Source organism: Urtica dioica, chromosome 6 (genome assembly GCF_054948205.1).
Source record: "Urtica dioica subsp. dioica isolate 48M chromosome 6, U.dioica_male_clone48M_v1_H2, whole genome shotgun sequence".
Classification (NCBI taxonomy): domain Eukaryota; kingdom Viridiplantae; phylum Streptophyta; class Magnoliopsida; order Rosales; family Urticaceae; genus Urtica; species Urtica dioica.
In genome coordinates, this window is record NC_142761.1 from 43,426,557 (window position 1) to 43,445,060 (window position 18,504).

General features: G+C 34.8%; 2 protein-coding genes across 2 annotated transcripts; both read right to left on the reverse strand.

Annotated features, from left to right (window-relative positions):
* Nucleotides 1-9,812: 9,812 nt before the first annotated feature.
* On the reverse strand, nt 9,813-10,647 carry LOC149394407 (ferredoxin-thioredoxin reductase, variable chain-like). Its single transcript, XM_089616397.1, has one exon. It carries the CDS (start codon nt 10,466-10,468, stop codon nt 9,980-9,982), a length of 489 nt encoding a protein of 162 aa, XP_089472523.1. The 5' UTR covers nt 10,469-10,647; the 3' UTR covers nt 9,813-9,979.
* A 1,564-nt stretch (nt 10,648-12,211) lies between these two features.
* On the reverse strand, nt 12,212-18,294 carry LCBK1 (long-chain base (LCB) kinase 1). Its single transcript, XM_089617096.1, has 9 exons — nt 18,058-18,294; nt 17,136-17,720; nt 16,679-17,050; nt 16,029-16,122; nt 15,880-15,917; nt 14,800-14,946; nt 14,281-14,380; nt 13,162-14,096; nt 12,212-12,799 (listed from the first exon to the last, which is right to left on the reverse strand). The coding sequence occupies exons 2-9, from the start codon at nt 17,556-17,558 to the stop codon at nt 12,650-12,652; spliced, it is 2,259 nt and encodes a 752-aa protein (XP_089473222.1). The 5' UTR covers nt 17,559-17,720; nt 18,058-18,294; the 3' UTR covers nt 12,212-12,649.
* Between the last annotated feature and the right edge of the window lie 210 nt (nt 18,295-18,504).

Below are 18,504 nucleotides of genomic sequence, written 5' to 3' on the forward strand. Positions count from 1 at the left end.
CCAGAGATGGAAGCGGAGGCGGCGACTTGTGGCGCCGTTTGGACGTTGATCGCGGTGATTTGCGGTAGTGTTGGTCCGTGATCGACGAGTTTAACGGATCAAGAATCAGAGAGCATGAGAGTAGGCTCCAAAGATTTCGGCCACGTTTTTTACTTTCTCACAGGTGCCCTCTCTTTCTCTCTCCTTCTCTCTCTCTCCATCATCCTTCTCCGCCTAGGGTTCACAAATTACCAGGCTAGTGGCAAGCCTACGTATTATTTTGTGTGTGAAAGTGGTTTGCTTTCCCCGGATTCATAGACTTCTTCCCTTCCCGACGCTGCTCAAGGTAATGGCTTTTGCTTCTTGGAGCCGCGAGACGGAGAATGGTCCGACCTAGATCTACCGATGTGAATTTACACCTCTGGTCCATGTCAGAGAGAGACGACGGACGCCCCATATTCTTCTCCGATCGACGAGGGTTCCCCCCACCGATATATACACCGCCTCTCTTTTCCGGTGGACAACAGTGCTGGTTATGACTGACCCTCGTTGTCATACGTTGCAAATTCAACAATAGAGTTTGGGAAGATTGAATCGGTATATTTGTGTTTATTTGTGAATGTCTATGCATATTTTTGTATTTATTTCGGTTTATTCGTATTAATTTCGGTTTAATTATTGTTACTTTAGTGTTAATTATTGTTACTTTAGTATTAATTATTGTTAATTCAGTGTTAAATTTCAGTGTTAATTCGGAGGCAGCGAAAGCGAGGGAGTCTCTGCATTTGATCGGAAAATCGGTGGCTCAAGTAAAAAATGTCAAGTCTGCGCATCCTATGGAGTCACTGCTTCGGGTACAGCGGGTTGAGGTGGATGCGGTAAAAGTAAGGGAGACTCTGTGTCTCCGATCGGAAAATCGGCGGTTAGAGATGGATGGCAAATTGACTCGCGGTGAAGATCGGCAGTGAAGATCTCATAATATTTTTAGAGAATTTTTTAATATATTAATTGAAGAGTTATTTATTGTAATGTTTTTCATTTATTTATTTAATTTTGTTAATCAATTTATATTTGGTAACTTTTCATTTTAATGAAGGGTATTTTTATCTGATCAAGTTGGTTAATGTGCTTTATTGATTATTTCACAAAATAAATCAAAATATTGATTATTTTGATAAATTTATGTTTCAGGTTGGTTAATTTACTCAACTCCCTATTTTTATCACTAACAGCTCTATACCTTTTTATTTCGTTTTTTTTTAATTTATTTATATATATTTCAAGTAAAGTGTGTAGGATCCACCAATAATAGTTAACAATAACCCACAAAAGAAATTCATCATCTCTAATGTCTTACTCTCAAGTCTCAACTACCAGATTTTTGAATGGCTCCTAATAATAATATTTAGCATCTAAAGATAAAATAAAAATAGATGAAGCATCACGTTGACTCTGCTAATAATGATTGTCAATTGCTTTCTTTACACAATCTCCCATTGATATTTATCGTTGCTTAGGTAGGTTAACGTTATACATACCTTTCTCTTTTCTTTTACTTTACCTTTTTTTTCCATTGCTTTTTAGAACAATTTTTTCAAACATAATTTCCATTTTAACAGTTTCAAATCAACCACTTTGTTCGGTGAATCTTAGATATGCTGCCTTTAACTAATTCTTATTGAGGTATTTGATTTATAAAAGAGATTATATGCAATACACTTTTATTTATATAACGAGTACATATTTAACCATTTTGTTTTTGGTGAACCATGATTTACACAGATTACAAAAAAAATGAAAAACGGAATATTTTCTTTCTGTTCAAATAATTTTGCGACGACGGACATCACAATGCGTCGTCATCACAATGGTCGTCTATAACTATCTTGGAGAATTTTACATCGAAGAATTTTTTTTACAAACAAATTTTCTAGGATGACATATTTATATTGACAGGCTTCAACATATATGTTATGTGGCCGCAATTATTGCATTAAACTTCATATTTTTTAAATAAAAATTTCGCACAGACATAAATAAATAAAAGTCATAAGGACTTGAATAAAAAGCTCCATAATCGTTGCATTAAACTTCAATATTCGTTATAGTGAACAATAACGATAATTTCTAACAATAGTCACCTATAAAAAATAAAAAGAGATGAAGTAGGATTCATAAGCTCACATTCTCTCTAAGGCTTCGTTTGTAACCCGGAAAATAAGAGAGAAAGTGAAAATAATAGAGAAAATGAAAATATAGGAGAAAATAATAAAAAAAATCAAAATTCTAATTGTGTTTGAAAGTCATAGAAAATATGAGAGAAAATTGACGGGAAAGTAACGATGAGACTAGGAACGGAGCTAACTCAAGTCCAGGGTCGGCTCTAGCACCCTCCCCCTTAAATTTTTTTATTTACAATTTTTGCCCATTTTTAAAAAATTTTACATTTTTTACCCTAAAATATTTACACTTTTGACCCATTTTTAAAAAAAAATTTAATTTTTACCATGAATTTTTTTTAATTATAACCCCCAAAAAATTTTTATTTACATTTTTTGCCCATTTTGAAAAAGTTTTACATTTTTACCCTAAAAAATTTACACTTTTGACCCATTTTTTAAAAAAAATTTCATTTTTACCTTGATTTTTTTAATTAGCCCCCCTAAATTTTTTTATTTACATTTTTTTGCCTATTTTTAAAAAGTTTTACATTTTTACCCTAAAATATTTACACTTTCGATCCATTTTTTTAAAAAATTTTCATTTTTACCATGATTTTTTTAAATTAGCCCCCCTTAAATTTTTTTATTTACATTTTTTGCCCATTTTTAAAAAGTTTTACAGTTTTACCCTAGACAAATGTGATCCCCTCATTGACAAATGTGGAGAGATTCTCATTTTCCATTTGATTTTCGAAGGAAAATGAAATCCTCATTTTAGTTATACACTTTCCATCGCATTTTCCATCATATTTTTTTTCTACCATATTTTCCTCAATCCAAACAACCTAAGTAAAATAGGAGGGATTTCCATTTTCATTTCCCTCCTATTTTCCGGGTTCCAAACGGAGCCTAAAGCTTTAGGAATTTTTTTATTTTTTTTTCTCTCTCTCTCTCAATTCTTCTACGAAACGAATCGGCCAAAAAAATATTTCAAATCACTCATATATATATATATATATATATATATATATGTTGGAAAAAATACATATCACTCTTAGAATATGAAGAAATATTGTAACTCAAGTAAGATAACAATGCAAACAACTCATCACAACCCAAAACTTTTAATAGGTATGTTGAGATTTCAGTTAAGTTCTTATTATCCATACATTATATACTTTTTTTAAGTGTCCACTAGGAAAATAATCGATTTAAACGTTTGATATAGCTAAATAACCAACGTTTGATAAATGTTAGGTGTCTATTAATCTAAGATTTTCATTTGTTTTACTATTTATCTAAGATTTTCATTTGTAAATACATGAAAATGGTTAAATAACAAACGTTTGATAAATGTTAGGTAAATAGTCATTTTCATATATTTACAAATGTAAATCTTAGATAAATAGTCACCTTCATATATTAGGTTACGTCATTATCTATGACTATTTACCTAAGATTTAAGAAACGTTTGGCTATTTAGCAATGTCAAACGTTTAAATTGACTATTTTTCTAATTTTTTGTTTTTTAAACTGCCATACATTATATTCTTTTTTTTTTAAAAACAGTTATACATTATATAGTTTTTTATTTTATTTTAAGAACTATACGTTATATAATTTGTTTGTTTAATTGTCTGATTAAATGCATATGAAATTTTTGTAATTAAATTATTATACTGCATTTATTTATAAAATCGTTTCCACAAATGTTTACAATTTACTATTCTTATAATTTATAAATGTTGACCATTCAGCCATACATTATATAGTTTTTTTTCTTCTAAGGAACCATAGATTATATAGTTTGGTTGTTAAATTCCCTGATTAAATGCATATGAAATTTTTGTAATTTAATTGTTATAATGCATTTATTTCTAAAATCGTTTCAACAAATGTTTACAATTGACTATTCTTATAATGAAGATGTTACTGAAATAGCATTTGCAGCTCTAATTTCACAGGCACAACAAGCTCAGTTTTGGCAATCTCTCCTACCAGGCACTCATGATTGTGGCCCTGTGCTAGAAGATATTAGCTGTTAATGAAATTCCCATTTTCTGATTAGAAAAAATAAAAAATTTTGGGGAAAGGAATAAATAAAGGTATCAAGTATTTTTTTTTTTCTTTTCTTTTCTTTAAGGTATCAAGTAATTATACAATGACAAGAAAGCGCTTGGAATATTCTATAGCTGCAAATGTGTGACACGTGGCATATTGTATATTGAAATAGCAAAACAATTGAGAAATTTCATTAATTGGGCTTAATAAGCCATTAAATATCAAGATTAGACCCTAATGTTTAAAAATATCTAAATATGGACTTTTGACCCAAAATCGGATAAAAATACCCCTGATTCAAAAATCCCATATTTTTCTCTAATTTTCAAATGATTTTCATCACAATTATTTTTCATGTTCGAATTAGTTGCACTAGGATTAGAATTTTCGGTGGTCGAACTCGAAACCAATTCGAACATGAAAAAGAATTGTGATGAAAATCATTTAAAAATGAGAGAAAAATATGAGTTTTTTGAATCAGGGGTATTTTTGTCCGATTTTGGGCCAAAAATCCATATTCAGATATTTTTAAACATTAGGGATTAATCTTGATATTCAATAGCTTATTAAGCCCAATTAATGAAATTTCTCAAACAATTTGGCTAGGCATTGAACTGACAATTGAGCCACTTCATCATATAAACAAAATTGGACAAAATCCAACAAAAATAATGTTAGTCATCTGTCAGAGGTGTCGGTAGCTTTGAGATGTTACGCAACGTCTTGTATCAAACATTACCCTTAACATCAAATTTGGCATTTTTTTATAATTATTTGACACTTGTTATAATCCCATATTAATTTTGGATTCGCTAGTATTCTACAAGATTTTATATTTTGTGGACAAAATTATGGGACCTCTAAAACCATTATATATGTGCATAATTATTTGATATGGATTTTCTCATTGTTGCTATTTTTTTGAAATTAATAAAGATGTTAGCTAAACTGAATATTCTCAAGTATTAGGTTTTATACTAAATTGGTAATATGTGATAATATAGCTAATTTTTTTTTTTAATTTAAACGAGGTGTGATATTATAGCTAAAAAGAACGATATGGCTATTTAGCTAAATGGGAAGTTTGAACTTTGTTTGTTGAGAGTTTGGCAAATGATAAAAAATAACCATCAATATCTCTCATAACTTGTCGTAAGTACTTTGTGTTGAACACGATATATGTTACTCACATAAATTGCTTGAATCCGAGCACCTACTTGGAGGCACCAAGAACAAAAGAAATCAAGCACCGAGCTCGAGTCAAATAGGCTCGAGAACTCATGAAGATTAATGAACGATCCGTTCATAAGGCAAGAACGATCTCTACCGAGCAGAACTTCGAAGAGAAAAGAAGCTAGTAGGTCAAAAATTAGTCAAAATAAAACAAACACGTGTAAAATAAAAAACAAAGCGCCCTTCTCGATGGTTATACCGAGCATACGAGGAATAACCACCCACTACACATGAAATGAGAACGGTTACTTAATAACTGTCAAGAACGTAGGGCTGATCACCACATGTCATCGACCCAAAACTACCTACAAATAGAGAAGAAGTATGCTGAAAGAGATTCATTCACATATTCACATGCAAAACACAAGTCCAAAGTTTCACCTATCATTCAGCACCCTTATTTACTTGCTCTCTTTTATTAAATTCATTTGTACTTATAGATAATTTTGCCTAGACACTAAGACTTCTCGGGAATGCGTTCTCGAAACTAAGTGCTATTCGTGAGACAATTATTGTACTAATTTTATCTGTCAATAATATATATATATATATATATGTATATACATATTTAGTAAACATTTTTAACGTGACAAGGACGGCAAAATTTCAAAGCTGCCGTATTTTTTTTTTTTTTTAACAAAAGTCGTGTAAGGAAAATGTTACTAGGAAATGAAAATTCAATAGCGAAATAACAAGTGATCACTCATAAATTAAAGGTAAAAACTTGTACTGTTTTCCATAGCCTAATGTCCTATCGTAGCCGAATCTTTTGCTCAAAAGTTTTGACTTCGAAGAGCTTTCACTTCACCTCGAGTTTGAGAGAGATCTCAGTAGGAATTGGAACACCAAAGTCTTCCCAGTGTGTACCCACTTTCAGGCTTGATCAACCAGAAAACTGATATCCAGAATCATGGTTATACCATAAACTGAAGAAATTGAAAACAAGACATATATTACCAACAACAACAAAAAAATAATAAATAAATAAGCAGGGTGATCTTTTGTTCTCACTTTCATTTATTGGGATGTTACTTGTTTTGAACGATTTTCCCACTTTTAAGTTTTCTACTTTTCTCTGTGGTTTTAGAATCGGTTAATGATCAACAAAAAAAATTTAGTCACTACAGCATGTAATTCAAGGATAAAGAGTACTAGACCCACCCTCTATAAATTATGTTTTGTGACTTCGAAAGAAGATTTATTTAATTTAAAATGGCTTTCCTCCTAATTGTTTGAACTGGTGAGTCCAAAAGAGAGTAGACTGACATGATAATAATTAAATAAAGTGGTGCTCAATGTCATCTAAACCAAATGAATTTCAATGTATAGCTTTACAATGTTTGTTTGAAACCCAACCGAGTCATCAAGTTGTCACAGTGCGGTCAAGTTATGAAAAGTAGTGTGTAACCACTTACTTGCGAGGATATAATTGGATTTATCAATAATAATATATTTCTTAATAATTGATAAATTTGGATTGTTAAATTTATCATATATAGCCTTAAATCGGTAGTCACAGTTATATATGTGATATTAATCCAAGTTACTTCCGTAATGATATCCTCAGTTTAGCCTACAAAAATTTAGATCCAAGCCAGGCCGACTTACTTATCACACGCGAGCCTACCATAACAAAAACACACAAAACAAACGGGAAACTTCTACAAATATATATTAAAGATAGTAATTACCTGAATATCTCAATTATCAAATATTCCATAACTACCCCGTTTTATGATTTTACTGTTATTTCTATTGAAATGGTAAATAACTAAAAAAAAAAAAATTAAACCAAACTTTAACCTGTAAAAAAAAAATCAAATAAAACTGTAAAAATCAACGAAAAACTGATAAAAAAGAGCGATATGTTCTCGCACTAAAATAAGAAGTAACTTACTCTCAGAAAATGTTTTTAAAACAAGGTAGTTCGTCTAATTTCCATAAAAAAAATATAATATTGTACGTTGGCCTCTCCACCAGTATCTGATTTGTCTCAAATTGTTTGATCTAGCAACTAGACTATAATTGCATGTGGACCAAACGATGGTAGAATCTTCTCACTTGTGATCCTGGTATCCTCGAAAAGAAGTTTATGACTTCTCGTCGCTTGAGAAATGTGAGAAATGAGAACTAAGAAGGCGGCGCAAAAGCCTTTCACCCAAACTAAGATTACTTAAATATAATGTATATCACCTTGTACTTTGTTCTTTAATAGCGTAAATAAATAAATCGAGCCTGATATCATGAATGAATATATTGATTACACAATTGTGCGTCTAAGCTACTTCTAACTAAAAATTCTTTTTTTATCCTCAAATAACAAAGGGTTGAAGGATACAATAACTAGAAGAGCAAAAATAGTACTTTTACATTCTCGTCTAGTTAATGATATTTACGGGGGTTACATCAACAAGTATTTCATAAACTAGTGTACTAAATATAAGGCATTACATTGAATAGAAAACGTTGAAGATATTTTGGATATCGATCCTCTAGTGGAGTCGATTGATATCAAGAATAGAAGTTTAGAAAAAATTTATGAACTTTGTGTTTGAAGCTTTATTTTTAAGCTTTTTTATGCCCTCGTCTATGCGGTGTCTATTCCAAGCCAAAAGTAAAAAAAGATTTTTAACAAAATCATTTGGAAGCAAGTTTAAACTCGGTTTGAGATAAAGTCATTCAAAGACCCAAAAAAATTTCGAACCAAAACTTCTAGTAAAGACTAAATGAAGCTCAGTTAAATGGCCGAGTGTGCATTGTTGAAAATCAAAGGATTAAGCCCTTAATTTATACATATGATCAAGGTTAATGTGTTTTCACCTTGAGATTAATACATTACTTAATTCAAAGAGTCATGGTCGAGATTAAGGAAAAACAAGAATGATGTGGCTTAGGTAGGTCAAAAATGAGGTCCATGTTTGTACATCCAATGACACCTTTTCGTGGATTTGAATTTGATTCAAGTCAATAAGTAGGAGGAGAGAAAGGAAATTCATCACTCATGCTTAAGGATAACTCAGCTAAGCGTATTTTTCTAACTATAGAAAAGGCCCGCGCTTCCAAGAAATTTGTGGTTTGAAAATTGATTTAATGCCATAATAGTTCACTTGCGCACATACTAGAAATTCACCAAAAGATTATTTGAGTTTCGGAGTAGAAATCAACTCATGGTTAGCTCAGTCTTCACTGATAGTTGAAGCGGCAGAACGATTAGTCTGAAGATGCTCCACCTATAATATCCATTGTTTTATTTCAGAAGCAATCTGATTAGACCCTGAATATTCCATTGCTTAGAAATAAGAAAATACAAGACAGTTACAAGCTTTCGAGAGCCTTGTTCTTTCCCCTGGGAAACATCCCAATTTTCACTCAATTTCTGCCTAATTTTTCATTTCGCTCTAACTAATTGCCCTAACTAACGATTAAATTCTAATTACGATACTACCCTTGAGGTCTAAACACAATCTTAATCTCTGAACTAAAGCTTGTCAGAAAGATGATTCTCAGAGAACTTCCGCTTGAAAATAGCGGGCTTTCCTAAAGAGGATATGACCCCGTTCCTTTCAAGTTTTCTCAGGCTGTGGCAGATAAGAAAACTAGAAGAGAAGTAATGAAAGCTTTTGGGTGAAGCATGATAAAAGAATATAAAAACGGAAGACCAGGCATGGAATGATCGGATAAAAAAATAATTTGTGCCCAAGGAATTAACTATCGAGACCTCAGTCAAGAACGTCAAGATATTTAGCTTATACAATTCCAAACACTTATTAAAAGTCCCAAGCTTCAATTTTTCTCGTTAAGACGATAAGCAAAATCTATGTCAAGTGCCCCAGAGATAATCGCAGAGCAAGTTCTTATTCAGGACACGAAATTTGGCTACGTAAAAAATACACTATCTCATCAAGCTCATCTCTAACTTCATATTAAACCAGGTCTAGACTCTAGATTTCCTATAACTAACGTAACAGCCAAATGTAAAAGCACCAAAGAATTTGTAGCTTCTGAATTTCCAGGTTTGTTGACACAGCAATAACCTTAAAAAAAAAAGAAAAAAAAAAAAGCCATACTAGGCACTAGGATATAATCCAGTTCATGAAATCCATGAACTCCAGATATTTTTTTTTTATTATTCTTCTGAAGCAAAAGCTCAATTGAATACAGACCATGAAAAACATATCTGTTTCTTTCAAATCTGCTTATTCAAGCTCACAGTACATATTTGGACTAAAAGACCTTGAACGATTTCCTATTGTCTTTATTTTCAAGAAGATATGAGCTAACAGTATAACAAACTACCTAGACCAAGTGACTGAAAGCTCATTTGAACCTCAAATGTCTCTTACATTCACCAATAATCAGGAACAGATAAAACCTCAATTTCAGAACCACGCAATCCATGGTGATAGATGACACAGAACGAAGATAATCGTTTTTCACAATAATAATTCTCTTTACAAGAGAAAGAAATCGACAGAGATATGTGTATTTATATATATGTAGAGACATGGAGAGAATTGAGACACAAGAAATTAGCAAAGAAAATGCTAAACGTACTCGAACTCGTCGTCCCTGAGATGAACAAAGAACTTCACAGCTCCACGGCCCTCGACCTCCGTCACGAACTCGACCTTGAACGGAAGATTCGCCGAGATTTTCTTCCCTTTCCACAGCCCAACGTACTGCTTCAGAGTTCCTTCCATCCCTGTGATGTCGATTTCCGGAGATTTCGCGACGTGGTAGACCTTCAGCGGAGCCGTAACCCTAACCCTAGCTCCGATCTTCGCGCCGCCGGTCTCGTCCTCGTCGGAGGCAGGGGAAGACGACGGAGAGTCCGGCGAGGAGGTCGCCACCAGGCACGAGACCGTCCTCGCCGCGGCGATTCTGCGTGGCCGGAACGGGATCGACGGCGACGAAACCCTACACGAACACGACGGCGACGATGAAGAAGAAGGATACGAAGCTTTCATGGCGGAGAGGACCATCGCGTGGTCCTTCGTGGAGCTCAACAAACCTACTGTCGTAGTCGAAGCCATTCCTTCTTCTTCTTCTTCTTCTTTAACCGTTTCTTCGATCGATTTTTCGTTCTCTCTTATTTTCTGATGTGTTGCTTTGAGAGTTCAGAGGCTAGAGATTATTTACGAAGTATTTTTCTTTTTCTTTTTATTTTTTCCAATTTCTGAGGGGACTTGGGTTTTCTTGATATATAGTATACACGCGCTCATACACAGTCACACAGGCATTTCAAAGTAAATCTAAAGCCTGGGTGTCACTTTCTAGTTTCTCTCTTGCACATTTATTTTGGACACTTGAAACGACAGCGAATTTACATATACGGGACTTTATAATTTTAATAACAAGTTAAATTGGTAATACCGGACAGATCTAATTTCAGTACTTTTCTCCTAAAAAAAAAAGTCAGTACTTTTTTTTTTTTTTTTTTTTTTTTTTTTCTGTAATCTGTAATATAATATAAGCCTCAAATCTCATTTTAGTTTCAATTTTCTTTTGTGAAATTTTTTCAGCTTCAATTTTAATGTTACGCGCGATTTAGTTGGTTGATAAGCTTCAAAAAGATTTCAATCTCTCTCTGCCGTTTCTTAAAAAAAAAAAAATTAACTAGCCAAAATGACAATTCCTATTTAAATTATAATCAAGCTATTTAAATATTAAAAAATAATTTAATATATGTTTACGTTTTCATAATATAACGCATGCGTCTTACTTTAATTTGGATGAATAGTCTAACTTTTTTTAATCGGTCAAAATTCGAATTAGTCAACAATAAATAGAACCTTTATTTGTATCAAGGCGAACTATTTCACCTCTCTGAGATAGGATTCGCATGGCTAATTTTGTGCTTGTTGATCTCCCACGGCGTCAATAGCTGAATATTTGGCCGTGCAACAGTTACATATTAGCGAATATCCAATATTAAAATCAACGATATAATAAAATGAATTGGAAAGTGACTTACCTAATTCTTTAGCAAAATTCATCATATTTTGAAAATAATGAGGGGTCGCATGATTCATGGGAACATGCTCGTAAATGAAGAGCATGCTAATATTTTTTTTCTATCCAATTTCTTCCTACACCTCGAGTTTTCCATCTCATCAATTTTCTTGTGTTATACATTGTCCCTCTTTATTTATAATTCATCAATTATAAAAATAAAAATGTCTTCTTTTTGTTTCAAATAAAAATGTCAATAAATTTAATATCCCATGTCTAGACAAAATCTCAACTCTAGCTTCTCTTATTTTCCCACAAACTAAGGTTGCAACAAACCAAAGTTTCCCTATCGCTAATTAGCCGTCACAATCCAAAGTCGTAGAGAGAAATAGAGTATAATATCCCATGTCTTTTCTCTGGATTGTGGCAAATATTTCACTAGAACGAGAAAAGAAAAAAAAGAAAAAAAGAATTGGTGTCAGCACAAAAGAACAAACAAAGAAGAGCCACTGGAAGTAGATTAGGATTAGGAATGAGAGGTGTACATTAAATTCTCCAATCTCAAACCTCAATTGCATATATCTTATTAGAAAGATTTTTTGAATCAATATTTGATGGATAAAATTGCTTTCTGTTGCCAACACTATCTGTGCATCTAATGTATTTTTTTTTAATTTTTTTTTTCCTTTTCACCATATTTAGTCCCAAGGCCAAAAATGGAATACAACACAAGTAATATTTCTCATATACTATTATCTCTGTGTGTGGTAATAATTAAAGCAAGAAAAGCTTAAATAATAGAACATGGTTAGAGATGCTATAGAGAATGGAATGGGGATATTACTGCATAACGAAACATCGGTCTCTGCCGTAGATGAAGAAATACAAACGACAATTCCGAAGAAGAAGAAGAAAAAATTGACAGATCAAATAAACCAATATACTTTACAAACAAAGATTTCTGTAGCAATCTGAAGATCATCACAAGCAAAGACTCTCTTAAAGACAATTACACAAAGCCCGCTCGAACCGGGACACGCAGGGCTCGCTAGGACTCTTCTAAGGTTCGAGAAAAATAATAGCAAAGAGGGAAATCGATGACTACGACAACAACAAGCACCGCACAAAAAAATTTACAGGGGATCTCTCAGCTGTCGGATTGGGAGGGATGGCTCGGGGAGATACAATTTAAGACACAGATTACAGTATTTCTAGTTGGGGTAAATGGAACAAAAGAGACGAAGAAAAAGTTGTTATTATATTTATGTATGAATGACCCGAGATCGGCCGATTAGCCTGCATTGTTCGGGAAGCAAAGCAGAAACAACTTGCCCGTTCAGTGGGAAGAACTCGCCGTCGATTCCACACCCATTGTGTGTCTTCCCAGATGCTGAGATCTTCACTGACTTGACCTGAGTTACGAAAATCCCGTAATATTTAGATAACCCCATATTTTGTTAATAAATAAAACCCAGCAAGAGGGCGATAAAAGGCAGGGTCAATTCCCTGATTTCAGGTGAGGTGTGTGAACAAATTACGAAATTAATTATAACCAAAATTTATTTTATATTTTTTCTTTTCTTTTTGAATTTTGGCTAAGCAGACATTTTCATTTTAAAAAAAGGCTTTCTTTTCCCCAAAAATTATGACAGCGAAAGTAACAATTCAATTTGAATGGACTCAAAAAGGATATTTAACTGTAATGGAACTGGTATAATCTACATATAGTTAAGACTCTTTCTAAAATTGAGAGAGTTAAAAATTTCATTTGTACCTTGACACATTCAACGTAAGGGAGCGAAAGGTGTTTTCCCATCTGTAGCAGAACGAAAAATCTCACCAGCCTCCATCGCCCATTCCCGTGAACCAAGATCATATCCATCGTGTTATCGTCGTACTCCGATTTCGGCGCCACGACTTGCGAGCTCTGAACGGTTCGGCAAGCGTGGTTACACACCAGAATCCCCAAAAACTGTCCTTTCTTCGAAACCCACTTCTCTTCGTACCGCGGCGCCGCCGAAACATCCCTTTTTCGGAACTCGTCCTCGTCGCCACGCGGGCCCGGCAACTCGATCCGATTCTCCACGTCCCAGTTCGCCTCGGCTTCCTTCGGTTCCACGTCCCAAATCGGGCCCGGGTCCGAAAGCGTCGACGATATGTCCTCTCTGTCGTTCGTCGTCGTGGCTTGATTCGCTGCCGCCCAAGCGCACCTGTTCGGCGTGTCTTGGGTCGCGACGGTCAGTCCACACCACGCTTTGTCGGTCTTGTTCTTTGACCTCGCTCTCGTCCAATTCGGGGTCGTCGAGAGAGGTATCTGAGGATGAATGACTTCGGGCTCGTACGTCACGTTGCTTCTCCCGGTCGATAATCGCTTGGATCTCGAGTCAATGGCACGAACAACGTCGGACGGTTCGGTCGTGTCCAAGTCTCCGGACATTCGACTCGGAGTCATAATGGAATCGATGCTCGAAAGACTAGACGCTCTAGGCATACCGTCCGCGTATGGTTTCTTCATAATGTCTGTGTACAGGTCTGACATGTCTACGATGTCCCGTTCGGCCGAGAGCTTTCCTTCTTGATCTTCATTTGTTGCTGGAAGATACTCAACGTCGTAGCTGTACTTTGGAAGGCAAAGGAATTTTAAAAACCCCGCAACGAAATAACGCAGCGGACCGAAACGCTTTTGATATTTCTCAGACAACTCCAGTACTGCACCATTAAATAAATCAATCATTAAATAAAAAGACCATTGTTAAAAAAAAAAACATGTAAATGAGCAGGATAAAAATAAAGAAAGAAGCTTAATCCATATTGTTTGTTTTTAGAGGTATATTGTTCCTGAAATGAAAAAACAAATTGACATCTCCATAAATTTAAATCAAAAGATAATTACCGTCACTAACAAAGCCGAAATACGAGACCGTCATCCCAAAGTGAATAACACCTGTCCGAATCCACTCAACAGCAAAAACATCGGTAGCAGTGAGACCTCCCTGAAATCAGAAACAAAAACATTACTTTCATTCCCAACCTAAAAACCATCTAACTAAATTTTCTTGAAAAAGGAAAAAAAAAACTTATTCTACAACTCCTCGAACCTTTGAGCTGGGACTCAGTTGAGGGTCATCCCTAACCGCCTATTCCACAAAGAGAGTCATAAGTAACTCAAGTTTATGACGGCCACAACATTGAATAACCAACAATACTCACATGAACTCACACGCCATAATAAACATAGAGTTCTAATAGGGGTTTAGGTACTAACCACAGAGCTAACCTCTCTTTGTCAACTGGTATCAACTTGACATACTCGATGTGATCGATAAATCGAAAGAAAAGAAACAATGTTTTTTTTTCAGAAAAAGGCTGAATGTTTAAAAAGTCATATGCCTATTTTTGCCGAAGAGGTTACCTTTACAATGGCCATTGCGGCAGAAACCGGGTCTCGAACTCCAAGAACTGTCCAAGCCAAGGAATTATCAGAACCCGCTGGTATAATTCCAATAGGGATAGAAATTCCTTCTTTCTGGTTCTCTCTATTAAGTAAACCGTTCAGAACCTGAAAAAGAATGACCAACCTGATAAATTAATATTGCGTAGCAAAGTTGTTGAAGCACTAGTCAACCACTGATCACACAAGATTCATACTCTTTTAAAAATATTAAAATCCAAAATTGTCATAAATGATCACGTATTACAAAGAGAAACATAAAACAGGAGCACGAGATTCTTTTAGCATTTAGAGAGTGTACCCAAATGAAAAGGGGGGAAAAGAATACAGCTTCGGAAGATTACTAAAAGTAAGTTTTATCTTATTACCCACAATGCTAGATGACAAGTTTGCATACATGGAGCAGAAACCTATGGATACCTAATTTATCTGTATCATTTTTATGTCGTAATATAGGGAAAAATACCCTGGCAATATTAGCAAGGAGGTCACACATTGTGCTGATCAGATTGTATCCACAATGCTGTATTACTCTATATAGGAGAACTTTTTATTTTTTTATTTTTTATTTTTTTAAATTAATCACTATCTAGTAGAACTGAACCTTCACCAAAAGTATCTGAAATTAGCCTAATGATATTCTTTGGGGTCCTGTTACTGGGTTTGGCCAAAGATTTGAGAAAATTGGCTATAGAATTAAGTTTGAGAAAGTTCTAATAAACAGGTTTTAGTTCATTCCGCAACATCCTACAGTTTTCAGTCGAAGACAAATTTTTTACTTCTCTAGACTAAATTACAACTTACAATCTGGTAGTAGATGGCTTTTTTCAACGAATCCAAAAGAAGGACATAAAAGCTTCTAAAAATGTAATTGGATTGTACGACCACTTTATTAAACTTGAGGGAAACTCTAATAAAGGAATTGAAATGGCTCAAATAAATTTAAGGGTACATTACAAACATGTAATTATTAATTAATTTATGCTGGGCATAATGAGAAGAAAGAAAGTAAGCAAAGCTGCAAAGCATCAAACAACTAACCTCATTGATGATTCCATCACCCCCAACACATATTATTCCTGCGAAAATAAAAGATACAAAAAACGTGACATACATAGATTATAGCTGAAATGCTAGCAAGAAAAAGTAACAATACAGAGCCAATAACAAGTTGTGTTCCATTACAGTACCGTCAGGACAAGTGCTGATATCGACAGTAGATGCAAGTTCTTTAGCATGACCGGCCGAGGTCGTGTTCACAACTTCCAATTTGAAACCTGCAAGCTGTTACAAATCACACAGATACAAAATCAGGATGTCAAACCAAGACATAATTACATTATAGGACCACAAGTTCAAAACATGAAGATCATGCTTGTTGCCCAAATCATTTTTTGGGTAACATGGTCGTGGAGATTTAAGTATTTCGATATCCATCAACCATCCTGGAAAAATAATGTACCTTGTATTTGTAGTAACGATGATAATTTATAAACACAGGTTCTTGTTTTTCCACCAAGTTGTGGGTCACAGGAAATGGTTACGATTTCATTACCAGATTATAATAACAAAAAATTAGAAAAATAGCCAACTTAAACGTTTGATATTGCTAAATAGCCAAGGTTTGGTAAATATTAGGTAAGTAGCCATAAATGATGACGTGGCTTAATATGGCAGTGGCTATTTACTTGATATTTACGTTTGTAAATATATAAAAATGGCTATTTACCTAATATTTACCAAACCTTGGCTATTTAGCAATTCTCAACGTTTAAGTTGGCTATTTTGCTAAATTACCCTTATAATAATCTACAAGTATGGGATTAATAAGCCATCTTACCTTAAATATAGGTTCGACAACCTTTTGGAAAACCTTACTCGAACGACCGCGCCCCGACCGTGGGTTCAGTATAACGAGCATTTTCGGCGGATTCTTGCATTTGAAAATCAATTCAGTGGGAGTATCGATCGGGACCAACTCCGAAGAAGCGTGTTTCTTGGAAGAAACCATTGGATGAGGCAAGCAATTCACGTAGCATTGCTGATCCGCGAACCCGCCGACCCATTGAACCGCCTCTTCAACGCTAGAAGCCAGGAACCGAAAATCCCTTTGAATTCTTTGAGGCTTCACGAAGCAAGAAAGCCCGAAACTACCTTTCTTCCACGGGTAAGCGTGCACTGTAAAATGCCTAAGACCCACATTGTACGTAACCTGAAAAATACATAAACAAACATATTGATAAATAAATGAATAAGAGCTTAGTCGCTCATTGGTAAAAAAAAAGTAAAGATCTCACCGAAATAACGTCCTCTATAGCCAGCATGTGAGAACCCCAAATCAAGGCTTTGCTGGTGAGCCGGGCATTAACCGATTCTTTGTCGAGAGACGCGTCGGCGTTGACATTCCCGGCCTTTCCTTTATCCAAAACCAACTTTCCCAAGAACACATCGTAACCCAACAGATTAGACTTCTCGTCTCCGACGCCTATGTCGATCTTGTGCTCGAATATGCTCTGAATGTGCGCATCTTCGGCCGCCGCAGCCGAGCCACTGACCTTGGCCTTGCTCCGCTTCTGCTTCTCCGGGAAGACGACCGGCGAACCGGTCGCGGTGGCGATCTGAGAACACAGACCGAGCCGCCGGAGAGATTGCTGAGGCAAAGCCACTCTCAGCGATGGAAGATTGCTATTCCTGGAAACACTCCCGCCACTGTTTTGCATCTCTTTCTTGGAATCAATCTTGACGTTCGAAAGTGGAGCTTTATAATTCTAATAATTACTATTGCATCGATTGATGAACCCCAATCAATATCCCAATTCATAAAACGACGCACAAATGAACAATCAATCGAAGTCTAATTGAACGGACTAGATCAGCTAAACCTGCCACAGAAGACCATACATACATACATATAAGAGTTTTCTGTACTTGAATTGAAAAGAAAATCAATCAATCATCGCCGACTATTGAATTCTCTTGCGTACGCGGAGACAAGACACGCGAAATTTAGCCCAAATTGTCCAAAATTCACACAAAGCGAAACAGCCAAAACCATAGGATCGCGAAAAGTCATACAATTCGTAACCACTCCAACCAAACTCTTTTTAATTTAATTTTTTATTTCTTTTTTAATTTCTTCTGAAAATGAGTCCGAGCACAGAAAGGCGAAGAACAAGAAGAAAGAACGCGAAAGAACGAAAGATTGAGAAAAAGACTTACGAACGAGGTCTGAGCTGGACAGAGCTCCTTTCGCAGATCGTGGTCGCTGTTCGATGATGATTTGACGACGACGACGAAGATGAAGAAGAAGAAGAAGGTTTTGGGTTTTTTCAATTTTGTTTATTTATTTATTAATATTGTTCTTTAATTATAATGTTTTTGAGAAATGAAAAAACAGAGGAAATTCAAAAGTCACACACTGAAACCTAAAAAATGGAGTTCAAAGGGTCCCTCAGCTCATCTCTCTCTCTCTCTCTCTCCTTCGATTGAACTCATTGACAAACATATGGCAACAAATAAATAATTTTTTTAACAACTTAAAAAAGTTTTATGAAAGAAAATAAAAAAAATAAACGAAAAAAACTCGGATACATTGTCCGGAAATCGTAATGTAACAATAATATTATTTAGATCGGTTTTTTTTTTAATTTTTTTTCTTTCTACTTT